The sequence below is a fragment of the Quercus suber genome, unplaced genomic scaffold, assembly GCF_002906115.3.
Source record: "Quercus suber isolate HL8 unplaced genomic scaffold, Cork oak 2.0 scaffold_386, whole genome shotgun sequence".
NCBI lineage: Eukaryota > Viridiplantae > Streptophyta > Magnoliopsida > Fagales > Fagaceae > Quercus > Quercus suber.
In genome coordinates, this window is record NW_027069838.1 from 571,242 (window position 1) to 591,395 (window position 20,154).

At 34.6% G+C, this 20,154-nt stretch overlaps 1 protein-coding gene across 12 annotated transcripts; it reads left to right on the forward strand.

The window, feature by feature from the left end:
* The first annotated feature begins 3,787 nt into the window (after positions 1-3,787).
* LOC112011796 (uncharacterized) lies at positions 3,788-14,441 on the forward strand. 12 transcript variants are annotated; one of them, XM_065760889.1, is made up of 12 exons: positions 3,810-4,455; positions 4,686-4,783; positions 4,899-4,962; positions 6,988-7,115; positions 7,664-7,762; positions 7,852-7,906; positions 9,503-9,656; positions 9,781-9,909; positions 10,051-10,113; positions 10,897-11,096; positions 11,365-12,156; positions 12,416-14,441. In XM_065760889.1, the coding sequence occupies exons 11-12, from the start codon at positions 11,369-11,371 to the stop codon at positions 13,740-13,742; spliced, it is 2,115 nt and encodes a 704-aa protein (XP_065616961.1). In that variant the 5' UTR covers positions 3,810-4,455; positions 4,686-4,783; positions 4,899-4,962; positions 6,988-7,115; positions 7,664-7,762; positions 7,852-7,906; positions 9,503-9,656; positions 9,781-9,909; positions 10,051-10,113; positions 10,897-11,096; positions 11,365-11,368; the 3' UTR covers positions 13,743-14,441. The 12 variants fall into 12 exon arrangements, 11 of the variants coding, with proteins under 11 accessions (XP_065616957.1, XP_065616958.1, XP_065616959.1 ...); XM_024044133.2 differs by having other exon boundaries at positions 11,020-11,096; XM_065760886.1 differs by lacking the exon at positions 10,897-11,096 and having other exon boundaries at positions 3,806-4,455.
* The last annotated feature ends 5,713 nt before the right edge of the window (positions 14,442-20,154 follow it).

Genomic DNA, 20,154 nt, shown 5'->3' on the forward strand with positions numbered 1-20,154 from the left:
TTATTCAAATCTTTTCAAAAAGGAAAACCCATGAATTTTTATTTTTTTTTAAAGTCTTTCCCAATTCTTTCTTTTTCAAGATTACCCTCTTTTTGTAAGAAAAATATTTTCCAAATAAAACTCCTTTCTTTCAAACCATATTCTCAAAATAAAACCATGGGATTCTCAAAAATCAAACCCTTTTTTTCCTAAAGAAACCCATGAGTCTTTTGAAACCCAGTTTTCTTTCGTTTTCTTAGAAAGTGTTTTTACAAAAAAAATGATTTCAAAAATAGGGAAAACTTAGAACACCCTAATATTTTCAGGTTCCTTTAAAAATGGCACCTTTCTTTTTTCAAAAAAAAAAAAAAAAAAGACTCTTTCCAAAATCCAAAAAAAGTATTTGTTTCCCATTGCAAACTTTGCTTGTTCAAAAGAATTCTTTTTTTGAAAAGAAAAATGATAAAAGTAGTTTTCTAAACTTTTCCTTTTCCAAAATGACAAATCTTTCCCTCATAAGAAAAAAAATGTTTTTCCAACAACTTCCCTTTCCAAAAATAATGAAATTAACGTTTTCAAAGAAAATTCTTTCCAAAATAATCCATGTATTGTTGTTTAAAATTTTTTTCTTAGAATTGCATCTTTAGGGATTTATGCCTATGGTTCAATTACATAGTCCCTCTCTTTTCTTTGGCACTAATATATTTCCATTGTCATCTTTTTTGCATGGTAAAAATGAGAAAATATGGTAGATGACAACAAGGTGCTACCCTTCCAACCTTCTCTTTTTATTTTTACCTTGTAATTTATTTGTGTATAGTATTTAGTATTCACATGCTAACTATGTAGTAAATAAATACTCACATGATATTGTATATAATATTTCTAGCTACGTTGTAAATATCCTTCACATGCTATTTATGTATTTATCTCACATGCTTTGATTGTAAATATTCTTTGACATAAATATTCACATGATATGTTATAAGTAAATAAAAAATATTTACACACATACACACACATATATATTGTTTGTGCAAAACCTTTCTCCAAAAATCAAAATGCTAGTATTTCTTCACTAAAAGAATAACATTTGAATTAAATTAAAATAAGGTACTATCTTTTGAAAAGGCGGTGTGGGGTGCCTAAAACCTTCCCCACACGTAACTGAACTTCTGAGTCCAAGATTTTTGATTTGAGACTTTTGGTTTACCTCAATTAATAAACCCTTAAAATTGGTTTAGTTAATTAGATAACTTAAAATGAATTAGACATATAACTGACCAATCACATCTAATACAAAACCAATAGTTAGTGGCAACTCCTAAAATAAAATTAAGAAAAAGTGACTCACACACATACCTTACTCTAGAAATACATGCACACAAAGAGTTACATCGCTAAAGACCCAATGTGCAACCAAAACCCTTTCTTTTCATAAAAAAAGGGGGGGGGGGGGGTGTTCACAATTATATACATACATTCATCATTTCAGGCATGACATCTCACAAAGAGATCTCGTTTAAGAATTTGCTACACTAGTTGGATACTTTTTCTCTCCCTTTATTCCATCCTAAATTTTCTCATTTTACTTGTAATTATGAAACTTTTAATCCTTTTTTATTGCTATTATTTTAAAGGTTATGATGCCTTGGTTACTATGGAATTTTTTTTTTCCAGATGTTGACTTAATATATTTTATCATTTTTAGTAATTTACACCTCATACAAAAATTTTTCTTTGAAAAAGCAAATTTTAACCGTTTTTATCAAATGTGTGTTTAACAAAAATTATTTTTACCAACTTATTTTACTATTCAATTTATTTTTGCTACTATTCATAGGTTCCACTGCACTTTTTTGTACTATTAATGGGTCTCACTGTACTATTTTAACTAACTTTTATTTTTATTTACACTATTTTTAGCAAAAAGTTTTCAGTTTTAGTAAAATAAGAGGATCTCAAACAGACCCCAAATGTTTTTCTTTTTTAAATAAAAAAATCCAATTTCATATAACATTTTTTTAAAACCACAACTTTTTCAAAAAACATAATTTCAAAAAGCTGAACCAAATTCACCTATAAAAGTAAATTTCATTGTATCCTCTGCAAACTTTTTATCTTCTCATTATTAACTTCATCCAATAATTGGTCTTATTGTATTATGTTAGCTAACTTTTACCTTTATCTACAATATTTTCAGCAAAAAGTTTTAAGTTTTAGCAAAATAAGCAGATTCCAAATAGACCCCAAATGCTTTTTTTAAAAATAAAAAATAAAAAATCCAATTTCATATAACAACATTTTTTTAAAACCACAAAATTTTCAAAAAACATAGTTTCAAAAAACTAAACCAAATTCACTCATAAAAGTAAATTTCATTGTATCCTCTACAAACTTTTTATCTTCTCATTATTAACTTTATCCAATAATTGATATCTATTAAGAGCATTAGTATTGCTGGTGCTAAAAAGTCATATTGCTATTTTTAGTAGCATCAATACTAAAAAATATGCTATAATAGTGGTGCCATTTTTAAAATTTTTTATCTTCTTACTACATTGCATAACCTAAATAGCCCGGTAGCTCAAAGCTAAACTCAAATATTATTTTTTATCCCCACTCTCATTAAAATAATATTTATTCCTTTTTTTCTCTATTTCTTTTACTTAGCCGTTTCACACTCATTTTCTCTTTCTCAAAGAAGCTCTCACTCTCATCTCTCTCTCATCCTCCTCAAACTCTCACCTCCTCATCCATCATCCTCACCCATCATCCTCCTCATCCATCATCCTCACTGATTCATCATCCTCCTCACCGCCGCCACCGAAGCTCACGCATCATCGCCGACCGGATTCATCATCCTCCTCACCCATCTTCGAAGCCCAGTTCCATTCATCCATCATCCTTCATCGACCTGTTGATTTTGCATTTGGGTGTGTGTGTGTTTGCACATGGGTCTCAATTTGCTTTGTTTACCAATGTGTGTGTGTGTGTTTGCATTAGGGTTTTTATTGAAAAGATCCTAAATTTGTTGAAGTTTCGTTCGTGATTGGAGAATAATAAGATTGGTAAAATCATGATTTTTGGCAGTGTAGTGTGAGTACCAGTGTGTGAGTGGTCTTTGCATTGGGTGAGATTTTTTGTACATATTTTTGATTAATTGATCATTTAAATCAAATTTTATAATTTGTTATTATGTGGTTGTGGCTGTGGATGTGGCGGTTGTTGCAATTGTTATTTACTGTGACTATATATATATATATATATTATTTTATTACAGTAAATATATTATTTTATTATTGTAAATATATATATTTTTTTTTGGGTTCAAAGTCAAAATAAATATCTTAATATTGGTTGCTTCATAGCGGGAAAAAGTAAAATAAATAAAATAATTTTTTAATAAAAAAATAAAGTAGCTTTTGATAAAGTTAAATTGCTAAAATTATGTTCCGTCAACGTGGATACTAAATCTACTAATTTACTAATTATATATAAAAAGGAGGGGATGCCTCTACAGCAAATTTTTAGTTTAGTCAATTACTGCACAAAACTCACCGTTTCATTTCATGCGTCTATCTACACCCTAAAGCGAATTTTTGGTTTAGTCAATCACTGCCCAAAACTCACGTTTCATCCCATCTCGTGGCCCAAAACTCACCGTTTCATCTCATGCCTCTACCTACACTCTACAGTTCTATAGTGAATTTTTGGTTTTTAGTCAACCCCGGCCCAAAACTCACGTTTCATCGCATCTTATCATTTGCTTTATCTTCACCTTTTATTATTGTTTTATTTGGGCTTATACGGGCTTAAAAGAAAAGCTCTCATCTCACTATTTGTTTTCTCCGTATCTTATTTTATTGTTATTTTTTGTTTGGGCTTATATGTTTTAAATTTTTAAAAGAAAAGCGCATAATCCACATTCACATCTCTTTATCTCTTTTAGTTCAACAAACGTTTTTGCGTGGGAAAGGAAAGCAAGTCTGACAGAGAGAGAAGCTTAGCTGGGTACGTGTTTTGCGCGGTTGCAATCCGTACATATTTGGGGAGATAAGTCTCAAAGACAGAGGGCTGTAGGTTTGTAAGAGTAGAGTATTGTGTGGTTTAATGGATGGCCGTGGGTTATGTGATTTTGTTGGAAGTTGAGATTGTTGGCAGATTGTCGGTGGGTATGAGTTTATTGGAAGGTGAGAGAGAGAAGTAGAGGATCAGATAAAACTTTTTGCTATTATGTGGTTTGGAATTCTCAACTAATCACAATACAGGTATCTCTCTCTGGAGTTCTCTTCGGACTGATTTATCATTCTTATTTAGTTCCGTTCTCTTCTCTATGGGCTGATTGATTTCTTAAAGACTTATTGCTCCCTCAAATCAAATTTCTATCCAAAAAGAAAACCTTGGGAGACAGAGAGAGGAGAAACCACACAACCTGAGACCAAGCACCGATTTTCATGGCAAAATAATGCTCAGGTTGGTATTTCTTAGTCTTAGATCCACACCTCTGCTCAAAACCTCTTTTCCTTTCCATGGGTCTGAGTTTTTGGGGGCAAAATATGGTTCTTTAATTAGGTCAAGTATCTGTTTGGGAAAAAAAAAAAAAATTCTTGGGTTTTGTCAATTCAATTAGTAATAGAAAAATTATGCCATGTAAGTGATATTTGACATGTACATGTTATTATCTTTCAACTTTTGCTATTCAGCTAGCAATTATGGACTGTGGCTATGATTTGTTGAGCTTCTTTGAGTTGTGAAATCGAAGCTCTCTCTTTCCAAAGACTATCGATCACACATACAGCAGGTAAATATCTTTGTAACCTTTTTTTTTTTCCACTTTGATTCATTCATTCCTTCTATTTGATTGTGTTTTCTTGATAAACTTTTTTCAATTTTCTGTTCTGTTTTTTTTTTAATAGAATAACATCCTGATGAGGTCAGATTTTCAAGGTTCGAGGACATATGAATGCAAATGTCCATAAGGTTCTTTTCCTGTCTTTCTTCTTTTGATTTTATGATCTGAGAAGATAATATTGAATTGCATGTGATTGAGTTAGTAAATAGGATTTGGGATGGGCGAATTTTTTGCATTCAAAGTTTCAATTTTTTGTAAGAGTGCTTATGCATGTACATGTTTGTGAAAATGTCAAAAAGGGCTATTTTATATTTTTTGTTCTCTGTGCATAATTTTCCTTTCCTTACCTTAGTTATGTAATAGGTCATGGTAATGTTTTTGATGTGTTTGGATTTGGTTAGCTTTTTGTCATGGCAATAGCTATGCTTTGCCATGCTTGGCTGGGCTTTGCATTTTGAGGATAATGTCTTAATTCTTCAAGAAAAGAAAGGAAAAAAAAAAAAAAAGAAGATAAATTGTTGATATTGGTCTATATGCATGTTTGTCATGTTTGTGAAGCTTAGGCCGTGTCATTGAGTTCATGACAGCTTGTCCACAATGTGTTGATGGGTTGTTTGTCCAACAATTCTTTAAGTACTTTAGCCTTCTTGCTTAAGCTCCCTTTGTTAGATCATGTCTTCATTCATGATGAACAACATCTTGGCCACTAAAAGTCATAAAATTTTGGAACATATTGAATTGCCAAGTCTTATCATTTTTTTTTTCATAAATGATAGATATGTAAATTTTATCAATTTGAAAATAGAATTATTACACTTTAGAACACACTATTTACAATAAAGAACAAACTAACACTATGCCGCTTTACGACCAGAAACATAATGCTTATCAAGTATCAACCAAAAGAAACTTTCAGAGTTTCTATGACAAACCTGACAGAACAAAAGGGCCCAAGCATTAATAGTAAAAAAATAAATGCAATGAAATGTAGTGGAAAAGAGCAAGATCCCTTATTTTCCTTAAGTTTGCAAGATTTTGCGTGGTCAAAACATCTAGAGTTGTCCATGAGCGAAATTGAGAGTTACTATGCACAATGGTTAGAACAAGATACAACTAATTTACACTTCAGCAAATAATATAATACATAATAATACAGCTTGTAGAGTTGTTGTGCCTCCCAGTTGTTATGAAGAATCATTAGTTCAAGTTTGTTTTCTTCCTTATCTTCTAAAAAGACTTGTTATATGAATTGACATTTGGTGGAGTGTTAAATGACAAAGGTGAGTGTTTTCTCATTATCTCATGTAATCAGTATTCATGGCCACTACTATGACAGAATGTTCCCTTTTTATATTTTCTTTATCACCTTATTGATATTTTGATGTAATTTTAAGGAAAATTCAAAGCTGGTATTAGTTTTGAGAATATGGACTGATGCGTACAACAGATACTCTAAGCCATTGGTAGACATCATAAAAGCAACCGTAGTGATTTCAAAATCTAGCTTATTAAAATGTCCACACTCCTTATGCTCTCTTCTCAAAGGAATTGAGAAAAAGGTAAGAAAAAAGGATTAGGGATATGAATTTTGAAGTTCTTGGATATCTAATCTTTCTCAAATATAAAGAAATTATTCTAATATGGTCTTTTATATATATGGAAGCTATTTTGGACTTTGGTTGCTTCAATGATGGTATATATAAAATCTCTCAGTTTTGATTTTCAAAAATGCAAATATGCACAACTTCAAACTTTTTCCTCTAAATCTTCATGCAGGCTGCACTCCAAGTTATGGATTCTACTTCTTTTGCTTGATTGGATTTAATTTTATATGTTTTTTCAATTTAAGTATGTCATATTTTTGCAAGTGATATTTCAGGTTCACTATGTGATTGTGTCAGTTAATTTAGCTTCATTGTGTTATTTCAACATATCTAAACTGGGTGTTTGCTTTTTGTTTCAATTTTTATTTTTATTTAGAATTTTATTTGGTAGTCATGCTTGGAAAGTTGGAATGGTGATATAGGGTGTTTTATTTGTTACCTAACATTGATTTTTTTTCTTGCTTAAAAGGGTGTTCACTAAAACTAAGCTAAAATGTAAGATATAGAAGATAGTATGAATAACAAAAATTTCATTATGGATGGTTGCAGGTATTTGATGAAGGGCTTCTATTACAGAATATGACAACATGACAACATTAATTGCGAAAAATTAAATATTGTTACAATGTTGTAGCAAAACTTGGTTGGTTATTGTTGAAGGATGATATTTGTAACTTGTAAGCATTCTTAGAAGTTTTTATTGAATGGATATTGCTTTTAACAAATATGTTCTTAAAGACTATTGTAGTATAATAGATATTCATATTTGAATCTTTAATCTAAATTTGTGTAATTAAAATTCTTATATCAATGAGATTAGCATTATATGACATACATTTTTTTTCTTACATAGTTTCATATTTCTTTAAATAAAAACTCTATATTGATTTTCTTACTCAAGTGTAGGGGCAGGGCAGCATGTACCTTGCACGTGCCACCCAACCTAGTATATATAAAAAGCGCGAATACCTTTATCTACAGTTTATTTGGTTTACTCAAGTTTTGGTTTGTGTTGAGCAAAACAGTTCGTTTGGAGAGAATAGCAAGAGTCACTATATAAAAAGCACGAATACCTTTTCCAGAGAGAGAGAGAGAGAGAGAGAGAGAGAGAAGACGCAGAGTTTGTGAGCCAAAGAGATGGAAAAGATGGTAACATAGGAAGGAACAAGAAAGTTTTCCATTTCACCTGCTCAGTATTTTTTTTTTTTTTAATTCTTTTTTATAGGGGTTGTGTGTGGGTTTGTCGTAAAATGAGAGAGAAAGAAAATGTGAGAAGCATATTAGAGTATTTTTGGTCTGATTTTCTGGCTCACCCACATACTAGGTAATCTCTCTCTCTCTCTCTAAATTTTCAGTTCCATTTATGTTTTGATTGACCTCTTACCAAAATTTCTTCTTCTTTTCTTTCTGTAGTGGCTTCAGTGGTCTGAGAAAGCGAATTCCCCATCATTCCATCTGCCATGGTTAGGTATTAACCCAAATTCTTCTTCAATTTATGCTCTGTTGGGTTGCTAATGGAGTTCAAAAATTAAAATATAAAAAGTGGAAAGCATTATTTGATATCATCTCATGTTATTGGTGTTTGTTCTGAATGATTGTAACTGAGATTGTGCTTGTGCTTTACATGCGGGTTTGTTTGATTTAGATTGGCCCTCAAATTTTTCTTGCTGTGAGTTTTAAACAAGAAATTTTATTCTTTTTTTGATGTTTGCTGGGTCACAATATCACTGATCTGTGGGTCTTTGACAAATTCCATGAACCCAGGAAGTGTAACACCCTATTAAGAGTAACATAGAAAATGGTATGCAGAGTAGGAACAATATTATCAAGAGAGTGAATTTATAAATTATTGTTTCCTTCCCGTCATAAAAGCTTTGTAGTTTGCTCAGACCAAGTTGACTCCTTTTGGGAATGTGCAAAAAATACTTTGAAAAACTTTAGGTATGTTTCTTCCTAAGCAATTTTTAAAGGCATTTCTACAACATTTATCTGGTTTTTCATTAGAATGAAGATCAGTTTGTTATTTCTGTAGGGCTTTATAGCCTTGCTTGTGTATGAAGAGCTAAATAAATTCCCAATGTTTCATCTGCTTAGCTTGGAGTACTGGCACGTGGTTGCCGAATCTTTGAATATATATATATATATATATTCTAGCCGAATATGTTAGGAAACTAGCTACTTTGATGTTTGTACTGGTATTATCATATGAGCATTGTTTGTTAGCATTGTTAATTGAGTAGTTGCTGTGCTGAGTTGTATTCAGTTAGTTAGTTGAATTCTGTTGTCAGTTAGTTGTATTAGTTGGTTAGTTTAGGCAGGAAATGGGACTGAATTGTATAAAAGAGATTCCAGATGTTCAATGAAGTTTATCCAGAAAATTAGCCAAACTAGTCTCACTCTCTCTCTCTCATCTTTTCCTATCTTCTTCTTCTTCTCTATATTCTAGAGCTTGGTTCCCTCAAAGAACTATTGACTTTCTTTTTCCATCACTGTTCTTAGTCTCTGAGCTTAACAGAATAGAAAACCCAAATGATAATAATATATACATGTTTGTTGAGATTCCTTGAGCTGTGAAACTGAAGCTCTCTATCTTTCCAGAGACCAACAATCACATAGTCGACAAGTAAATCTTGTAATCTTTTATTGGCCATTTTCATTTTGATTCATTCCTCTAATTCAATTGTGTTATCTCGAACTACTTATTCTAATTGCTTTGCCTGCTTATTCATAGAAAAAAAAAAATTGTTATGGGGTCCAATCTTTGAGGTCTAAGAACATAAAAGCGAATGTCCTTAGGTTTCTTTTCCTCTCTTTTATTTTTTTATTTTTTTTAATATTCTGTTAGTTGAAATATTTTCATTTGAAATTGGAGTCTTTGCTGAGTGAATTCTCATTTTAATGTTTGTGAAAATGCCAAATAATAGAAAACATTGCTGATATTTCTTTAATAGCAACTTTGGTTAAAATTGCGAGGTCTTTTTTTCCCACTTATTTTATTTTCCTTCATTTAGATAAAAAAAAATTTATCAACTAAACAAAAGAATGTGTACAACATTTGATGCAGCTAACCAACTTTTGGATAAATGCAACAATATCCATTACAAGGTTGGATCAAAAGTTTTGGTATATGGCTTGCAGTGTCACAAAAGCACTGTTATAGAGTACAATGATGAATTTTCATGCTTACATTGGAAGGAATAAATTCTTGCAAAATCACGGTATGGATGCTACGAAAAACATGATTTCCCTTGTAAAACCAATGCTATGGATAACAAAGAATTAATTGATCTTAAATTCATCTTCCTATTTAATTGATTATTTATTTCATTGTTCAACTTCTAGCTGCTGAGGTGAAGCCAAGTTAGATGATACAACTGGACATTTGATGGCAGCTTTATTTGGAGATGTTGCTAATTTTTTTTTTTTTTTTAATCATGCTCAACAATGAAGCTAATAATAGAGACTACGGAGGTATTAAACAATCATGACTAATCTTTAAATCAATCAGTTCCTTACTTTCATATCCAAACACAACAATAAATTTAAAATCTAAAATTTTCATTTTTTATCACAAAATATAAGAAACTTACACTCATTCTTTTTAAATTGTAGGATGAAATCAAAAATATTGAAAGCTTTGCCAAGCTCTCCTTTGATAAAGAGTTTCTCTACCATGTAAGAGCAATAAAATGTGGCATCTTTGGAGAATCATGCCATAAGTTCAACATTGTTGATGTTTATGATTCGCCTCAAGAAAATCAATGAAAATGAAGTTCTAAGTTTTGTGTAATGCAAGACATCTACTCTTGGAACTATATTAAAAATAGGCACATAAAGGAAGACAAATTGATACATTATTGCTGTATAGTGTATCACTTTGTCTTTCGATATATGCAAATGAAGTGGAAAAAGCATATGCTCTCTGTTTTTAATCCACTATATGCCTACCATTATGATCAACATTTTGGGGTTTTTTCTGGACATCACAGCTACTTAACATTATGATGTGGTGTTTTTCAAAGGACATGTATATATTTGGAATATGTTAAGATATTAACTTGTGATATAACCTATTAAAAAAAAAGATATTAACTTGTAATGTATTATATTTGCTATATATATTTTCGTATGTAGACTATGTAGTCAAATTAATGTTTCTTTTAACGGTAAGATTTCTAATTACTTCAAAAATTAACTGATTTTATAATTTTGGTATGTGTTAAAAATAAATTATAAATTTAAACTTAATTACTCATCTCTTAACCATGGCTAACACATGCCTTGCATGTGTAGCCCAACCTAGCGTGTTTAGCAAAAATTAAAAAGTCAACTTATTTTACTATTTAGCTTATTTTTACTACTACTCATAGGCTCCACTACACTATTTGGTACTATTATGGGTTTCATTATTATGAGTTTCATTGTATTATTTTAGCTAACTTTTACTTTTATTTACAGTACTTTCAGCAAAAAGTTTTCAGTTTCAACAAAATAAGCGGATGCCAAATAGACCCTAGTCTTCAAAAAAAAATATTTGGAGCCTAGTCACTTGACTTCTTCTCTCTCTCTCTTTGGAAGCAGATACAATCACAAACAAACTGAAAGTACCCATTTGGAAGCAAAATTGCCAATGATGCTGATCCCTACAAAGTACCTTGGTAATTTAGCCAACTTTGAGGAGTAGCAGTTAACGTTTTGTTAATTGTGTTTATAGAATTATAGTAAAGAATTATATATTATCCCGTGGATTAACTTTCAATTTATAGCCATTATTATGATTTATCACCTAAACAGGTAAATTTGTTGTGTCTGTAAGAGAACCTATAATTGGTTGATTGCTAATCCCTTTGAAGTTTGGAGAAGTACTAGGATGTTGAATGATTTTTTTTTTTACCTACATTTAATTATATGCATATAAATTTTCAGTATAATGTTTATCAAGAAGAAGAGGTTAATGGAGCTGTTTCCTCCAAGATGGAGGAATCTGTGGACTGAATGGCAGCTACGAGTGTTGATTCTACTTAGTCTGACTAGCCAAATAATTCTGGTCATTCTAGGCAATCGTAGAAAGTATATTTCTGGACCTTGGATCAGATTGATTGTTTGGTCAACCTACTTACTAGCTGACTCAATAGCTATAATGGCTGTTGGTATTATCTCAAATGACATAGGAGAAGTCTACAATGACAATGGTTTAGTTGATACAAAGTATGAGCTAATAACATTTTGGGCATCCCTTTCGGTATTGCACTTAGGTGGCACAGACACCATTACTGCTTACTCCTTGGAGGACAATGAGTTGTGGAAAAGGCACTCATTGGGAGTGGTTATCCAAGCAATTGCAACGGTGTACATTTGGCTCACGGCCTGGACAAGCTCTCGTCTTTCCCTACTTTTTGCTTTGATGTTCTTTGTTGGGCTTGTGAAATACTGTGAAAGAGTGTGGGTTCTTTTCTTGGCAAGTGAAAAAAGATTTAGAGACTCAATTCCAGATACCCCTACCAATGATTCTAAAATAATGGAGAAATGTAAACTGAAGCTGTTTGAGGGGTACCATCTCACAACACATCAGGTTTTTGAGGTTCAGGTGCCAGACCATTCAGCTGGAACAACATCAAATGAGTCTAATCCTCATGCATATGAGTTACTTATGGCCTATAGCTTGCTTGAGATGGTCAAACGTCTCTTCGCAGATCTCATACTTGGCTTCCAGGATCGGTAAGTATGTGCACATATTTTATATAACTTCGTAAGGCATATCAATTATGGTTGATTCAAGCATAACTAATAGGCCCAGTAGGCCATATATTAAGTTCTCATGGTACATAATTCAAAATAGTAAAAATGGAGCTATTAAGAGCTTTAGCTTTCTATTGTGGGCATATGTCATCAGGCAGAATTTCATAAGCCATTAATTGCTTTTGCTCCCTGCCTCAATCTCTAAATATTTTTTTTTTTTTCATTTTTATTTTAACAGAGATGCAAGTAGAGAAATCTTTAAAAGGCTGTCTGTTCAGCAGGCTTTCAATGTTATTGAGATTGAACTTGGGTTTATATATGATTTATTGTACACCAAGGCAAAGGCAATCTATTCTCCTTGGGGCATTGCGCGACGAATTGTTGGAATCCTTATCATTTTCACTGTATTGGTGCTATTTGTCACCTTCAAGGAGAGACATCATCACTCCAAGATTGACATTATCATAACTTTGGTATTGTTGGTAGTCGCTCTTCTTTTGGAGTTATATGCATTTAGGGAACTACTTCTCTCTGACCAGACCGCTCATTGGTTAATTAAGCATGAGAAACCAACTTTCTTACTAGTCATCAATAGTACTTTACGATGTAAATGGCATAAAAGACGCAGGTGGTCAAATTCCATTAGTCAGTTCAGTCTGCTAAGCTTTTCCCTAGGAAAAGCACCCTTACCCTATTATGGCATACTGAAGATGTCAGGCATTGATGAAATGCTTGAGATCCATCCGTATGATATTCCTCAACAAGACATTCCTGATATAAAATATTTGATCTTTTGTGAGATCAAGGATATTAGGGATTGGGCAGAAGTGAATAATTATGACACGGATCTTAAAGCTTTGTATGGTCATAGGGGAGGCCGCACACTTGAAAGGTATAAACGTGGGGATCTTGCCTGGAGTGTTGAAAAAGGGTTTGACCAGAGCATCCTTATCTGGCACCTTGCTACAGAAATTTGCTACTTCCAAGATTACATAAAGCCAGATGAGATTAAAACATGGATTGATGGTGAAGGTAAACGAAACCCAAAAGATGAAAGAAGTGCAATAGGTATACTGCACCAAAGATGCAATTACCTATCGCGATATATGCTCTACCTTCTAGTAAGGTGTCCTAATATGTTACCAATTGGTATGGGGCATATCAAGTTCCGGGACATTTATACTGAGGTTGGGGAATTCATTGAAGAACATACTGGCAAATCAGTTGGAGATGAGGAGGAAGCTTCAAAGACACTGAGTAAAGTGAAAACTGACATCATGCTAACAGTTGGAGGAAAGGGTAGAAGCAATAATTTAATATTTTATGCATGTAAGCTTGCTTCATCATTAGGTCCAGGCGAGGAGAAATGGGATATGATTAAAAATGTTTGGCTGGAAATGTTGGGTCATGCTGCTAGCCAATGTAAAGGAAGGCTTCACGCTCAGCAGCTGAGACGAGGAGGAGAGCTTCTCACTCATGTATGGCTTCTAATGGCACATTTTGGCTTAACTGATCACTTTCAAATTTCACACAGCCATGCAATAGCTGAAGTGATTCTGAGATAGGTTAAAATTTATATTTGTAGCTTAATTGCATTTGGGCTTTAATTAGAGAACTATACACAAACATTAATGTGGGCTCTATGTGCCGAACTCATATATAGTATTATGTGAGAAGAATGTGTATATATAGTACTTTGGATACACCAAATAATTTACTTCTTAATCCTAGGAGATTGATCATTTGGCAATGGCACAGCATCTGGAAGGTTGATACACCATGAAATTTGTTGGTCTCTTAGTGATATTGGACCACGGTTGGTTTAAGGTGTATGTTGTACAAGAGCTCTGATTTTTTGGGTATAAAAAGGAGAGGTCTGTTGGGGGGTGTCAAAGCTTGCACTGGTTTGGGGTGTGGTGCCTAGTCTTCTGAGGTTTGCAAGTCTGAAATGTGCTTGTCAATATGAAGATCATAGATATGACATTCAATGTATTGGGCATTTGTGATGAAAAGATCTACTGCCAGGCTTTAAGGGAGACCTTTCTATGTTTGCTTTACTGTATTAAAGGATTACCTGGCTTTGGGGTAATCTTGCAGTGTGTTTAATGTCTAGGATGAGTTGTAGCAGCTTTAATTCTTGGCTATGTGCCTTCTGCTGCATAGGGTTGTTGATTGCTGTGTTTTCCTCTGTTTTTGTTGTGTTTTACAGCTTTAGAGCAACTGAATCAGTCCTTGGGAAATAGAAAAAGAGGCTAATTTACACATTTTACTCCAAAAAACATTCACTGAGTGCTTGCAAACTTTTGCAAATATCCACATTTGTTACAGTAATTGCGTAAATATACATGGTTATTGTAGCTTTGTATAATAATACTTTATTATTTTTTTCTCTCTCCCCTATCAAACTACTTCTCTTCTTCTACATCTACAACAACCCAGCGGCATCCCCAACGTCGTCAACAACCCAGTAGTAGAATACAAAGAAGGAAGAAGAAAATAACTACCCAACTACCAAACTCAACACCACCACCAAACACCGCAACCTAGCACCACCTAACCAACACCAACAAAGATTATGTGAACAATTGATAATCTACCACAAATTTACCCAAAATCAATAGAAAATTAACTATAATCAACGGAATAGCAATTAGAAAATCCAACTCAAAATCAAGACAAACTTACAGGAAAACTCTATTCAAAATCAATCAAAACTCACCGGGGAACCCAACCCAAAAAGAGTCTAAACCCACTAAAAAACCCATCTCAAATCACACTCAACGAAAAACTCATTTGAAAAGCCCAATGGAGCAGGATCTGCCACCATATCTATTGCCATCAGGTTTTCCACTATTGCTGTTGTTGGATCTTCCCAAATCTACCGTTGTGTGTGAATGTATGAGTTTGAGATATGAGAGAGGAGAGAGTTGAGGCAGGACTGAGAGACTTGGAATTGATATTTGTGAGAAGGAGATGGTTTAGACTTCAGATGTGAGAGAAAAATGTATAAATGAAATAGATAGATATTAATAAATAATAATAAAAAGAATAAATAATAATATTTAAGTAGAACCGATTTGTAAAATAGATAAACTGATGTGAGTGTTCTAGAAATGTGGTAGTGTAAAATAGAAAAAGTAGGCTTTTAGTGTAAAATAGACGAAAAAATTTAGCCAGACTGATGTGAATGGTCTTAGTTGTTGGATGTGTGCCTACTACTGCATAGGCTGTGTGATGTTTGTTGGGTATAGGCTTCTTGCCTGGTATCTATTATTTTGTATCTTTTGTTGGTTTAATACAATTATAATTTATAACTGATTCATCCACAATTTTTTTTTTTTTAAATGCCCACTATCCAGTATTGTTAAGCTTATTTCAAAAATTTTACTTTTTAAACTAATATCGTTAAAAGCATTGTCTTTACGATATTAGTCCAATGAAATTATTCAATCCATGAAAAGAAGTTAAATTTCATTTCATGATAAAAGGTTGTTAAATTCATCTCTTGTGTAGACCATTTTAAAACCTTACTATGTTGTCAGTTAACTTTTCACATACATGAGATCCAAAATTAGTCTTGGGGGTACAGAAATTTAAATAAGGTAATTGCGTTACGTGTTATACTCATGGCTAAGGGGGTCAGTATCGTGCTGAGGAGGTCACATCCTCGGACAGTAAGGCCACGTTAGTGGCATGTTACCTGAGGAGGTCATATTGTAGAAAAATAATTTCAGAGAAGGGGTTAGTCCTGACGTGGTTGAAGGGATGGTGGTTGCCACCACATTTAATGCATTCCACCAAACCTCTTGACTGCATTTATGTGAAAAAGACTCTTGAACAATGCTGTCTTGGCTGTCACAACTCACAAGGGGTTTGGGAATGTATCTGATGAGACAAGCACTCAAGTAGTGTCCTGAACGATCAACAAATGGAGGGTCAAGATTATCTAAAGAGAGCTATATAATGTGAGAGACTCTTTATGGAGAAGGGATCGAAAAATCTATAGAGAAAAGAATGTAGTAACAAGAATTGTAATTGTATCCAAGTTCAAAGAAAATATACCTAGGGACCACTCTCCTCGGATTTTATCGAGGAAGGTTTTCTTTGCACAGAGTTTGCCTTCCCTTACTCTCTTGCTATCTTTGATTCACTGTGCGTGTTGTTTGATCCATTGAAGCCTAACTTTTAAGCCCACTCTCTACAAATTCATTATATTAGGCTTTTTGGGTCTGAATCTTTCCCTCTTTAAGGCTCAGGAACCAAAACCTACCTCTACAATTGGCGCTGTCTATGGAGAAGCTCGAGCTTTAATGAGTTCAACGTCCAACCATGCTAGGATCAAGACTAGACTGGGAAGAGTCTATTGGTTCCCAATGTCAAGATTAGTTCCTTAACTTTGAGCGAAGGAGGGACCGCGAGGTTAGTGTGCACACCATGCATACTAGCAAGAGCCAGTCTCGAGGCGGGAGTTACATCTCTCGTGAGGAGAATACCAGAAGCATGCAATTGGAGATTGGTTGTCTTTGTAGGAGGCTATGTCGCGAGCGATGGAGAAGAACCCCCTTAGGTTCTGACCTTTCTTCTAATGATGATGGGATGGTAGCTATAGGCTCAGGACTCTTTCCAGTGAGTCTTTTTCGTATGATGAGGACCGTCGTTACAAGCAAAGGAGTAAGAGTCCATCTCGCAAAAGTTTGGGCAATGATGCTATGAGCAGGACTCTTAACCAGATCTCTAAATCACCATTTATGCATAGAATTGAAAGGGGAAAGCTTCCTTGGCGGTTTTCTCAGTCGACATTTGCTATGTATAATGGCAAAACGGACCTTGTGGAGCACGTCAGCCACTTTAACTAGAGAATGGCCGTTCACTCCCCATCCAGTTTGGGGCCCGTGGCGATGATATGGTTCGATGGTCTGAAATAAGGTTCTATTAACTCCTTCAAGAAGCTTACTAGGGCCTTTGGGACTCGTTTTGTGACTTGCAATAGGGTTCCTCGGCCTTTGGATTCCTTGTTGTCTATGACCATACGAAAGGGGGAGATCTTGAAAACGTATTTTGATAGGTCCTAGGAGATGTTCAATGAGATAAATGGGAACTTTGATGACATGGCTATAAGGACTTTCAAGGTCAGCTTGCCTGCCGAGCATGATTTGAAAAATTCTTTGACCAGGAAATTGGTTAGGAGTGTGCGTAAACTCATGGATCGTATTGACAAGTATAAGCGGGTCGAGGAGAACTAGCAACAGGGAAAGGGGAAAGCTAAAGTGGTCCCTCAAGATAGGAGGGATTTTAGGTTGGATAGGTACAATAACAATTGACCTCGGAGAGACTTTACTGGGCATTCTGGATCTACCACTACTCAGGTAGTCAGTACTGTGTTTTGAGAACCAATGTACCAAATCTTGGAGAAAATTAAGAATGAGCCATACTTTCAATGGCCAAACAAGATGGGAGGAGACCCCACGAGGCACAACCAAAGTCTTCACTACTAATACCACTAGGAGCGGGGGCATACTACTGAAGATTGCAGGACATTGTGGAGTCAACTTAGAGCAATTGGTACATCAAATCCTGGATTTTGAGGCAAGAATAAGGGACATTGATGAGGCAATCAATTCAGAGCCTGATTTTTCGAAATCAAACATACAAAATTCGAATCATTCATTAGCTATGATTGGAAAGTATTAGAATGTCAGGATTAATGCAGGAATAACAAAAGATTTGGAAATGCACTCACAGAATTTGAATAAGGTGGAAGACAAGTTGACTAACCAAATATCTAGGACGCACCCCACGGAAGTCAAATTCGAATTAGGCCGCGTGGATAATACTGTGGATAAAAAGACCAGTAAAGGTGGGCCTAAAAGGAGTACTGGGAAAGAAAAAAATAAACCTAAGAATTCTAGTGGGTTGACTAAAGGGAACATGAAGACTATAGAGGAGCTTAAGAAAAACCGAAAATAGGGGAGTTGGACTAGACTTTACACTAAACCAAGAAATAAAGAGGGGACGAAGCCTATAGAGGTGGAGAATGACCCAAAGAGAAAATGTGAAGCAATTACAACTGATCTTACTGAGGCCACAAGTATGGAAAAGAAATAGTGGTTGGACGAGGAGACTAGAACTCTAAGTATTCTAATGGCAACACACCTGGGATTGGTGAAGGCTGTTGGGCAGTCCCGCCGGGTCCAATGAGTCTAATGAGTTGGAACTGCTGGGGGCTAGGGAACCTCTAGTCAGTTAAAGCCTTGGAAAAGGCAATTAATAAAGAAGAGCCCATTATCGTTTTCCTTATGGAAACGAAGTTGAACAGAGAGTGGATGAACAATGTTAAGGATAAATGCAACATGAAACATGGTATGATTGTACCAAGCAAAGGGAGGAGTGGTGGACTCGCATTGATGTGGAAGGAAGGGATAATAGTGGAGGTTCAGATGTACTCTAAACCCTATATTGATGCTTTGGTGGATTGTGGAGCAGATATAGGGTGGTGGCATTTCACTGGCTTCTATGGCAACCTAGATACAACAAAAAGGACGAAATCATGGGCTAAACTTCGAAACTTGAAGGGAATCTTGGCCTTACTGTGGCTCACTATTAGAGATTTCAATGAAATTACAAGTGCTTCAGAGAAGGAGAGGGGTAGTGAGAGATCGAGACAGCAAATGAAGAATTTTATTGAAACCATCAACTACTGTAGTCTATGAGATTTGGGTTTCATTGGACCAAAGTCTACGTGGTTTTACTAGCGAGCAGATGACATGCAGATTAGGGAACGGTTGGATAGAGCAATGGCAACTTCGGAGTGGATAGACTAACCTATATCACCTTACTTCATCGGTATCGAATCATTCACCATTGGCCTTGCGCACGGTCAGGACTAAGAGGGGGAACAAGAAGGTCAAGAAGCCATTCAGATTCAAATTAATGTGGTTGAGAGATCGAAGATGTGAAGAGGTAGTACATGAGGCATGGGAGGAAGGGAAGATGACAAGTACAAGGAGTATGCTAGGGAGTTGCTTAAAGAAGAGCCGTGCCAGATTAGAAACTTGGAACAAAACAGAATTCGGTCACGTGGGAAGGAAGGTCACCGAGCTACAAAAAGGCTTGAATGGCTTGAATTTCAACCTTTATCTCCTGAGATCAAACATGAGCTGATAAGTACCTGAGTTGAACTTAACTATTGGCTAGAAAAAAAAGGATGATATGTTGAGACAACGATCAAGGCTCAACTAGTTCCAATCAAGGGATAGAAATACTAGCTTTTTCCATGCAAAAGCTTTTGCCCGGCAAAAGAAAAATTTCGTTGAAGGCATCATGGATGTAAATGAAGTGTGGAAAGAGGATGATCAGATGGTAGAAGAAGTGGTGGTGGCTTATTATAAGGAACTATTTACCACAAGCCAACCAACAGAATTTTCAGACTTGCTCCATGCAATCCAGCCCAAGGTGACTACTTCAATGAATTAGATGCTTACTAGAGATTTTAATGCAACATAGGTCAAACTTGCATTTAAGCAGATGCACCACTAAAAGCTCCAGGTCTGGATGACATGCCTCCTCTTTTCTTCCAACATTTCTGGTCGGTATGTGGTAAGGTTGTCATAACTGTGGTATTGGATTTCCTTAACCATGGTGTTTCTCCTCCTAATTTTAATAAGACTCATATTGTTTTAATTCCAAAATTCAAGACACCTAAGAAGGTTACTAATTATAGACCTATTAGTTTATGTAATGTGGTGTACAAAATTGCTTCAAAGGCTATAGCTAATAGGTTAAAGAAAATAATACCTTTCATTATTAGTGATACCTAAAGTGCTTTTGTGCATGGTAGGCTAATTACTGATAATGTTCTTGTTGCTTTGGAGACTGTGCACCATATTAGCCATAAAACAGGGGCAAAGGTAGGGGAGATGGATTTGAAACTGGATATAAGCAAGATATATGACAGGGTGGAGTGGGTTTGCCTGGGTA

What these genes read in the sequence shown, in the direction of transcription:
- LOC112011796 (XM_065760885.1), top strand. An exon ending in ATAAAGAGTTTCTCTACCAT is followed by an intron (nt 10,114 to 11,364) that starts GTAAGAGCAATA and finishes ATAAATTTTCAG; the next exon opens with TATAATGTTTATCAAGAAGA. An exon ending in ATACTTGGCTTCCAGGATCG is followed by an intron (nt 12,157 to 12,415) that starts GTAAGTATGTGC and finishes TTATTTTAACAG; the next exon opens with AGATGCAAGTAGAGAAATCT.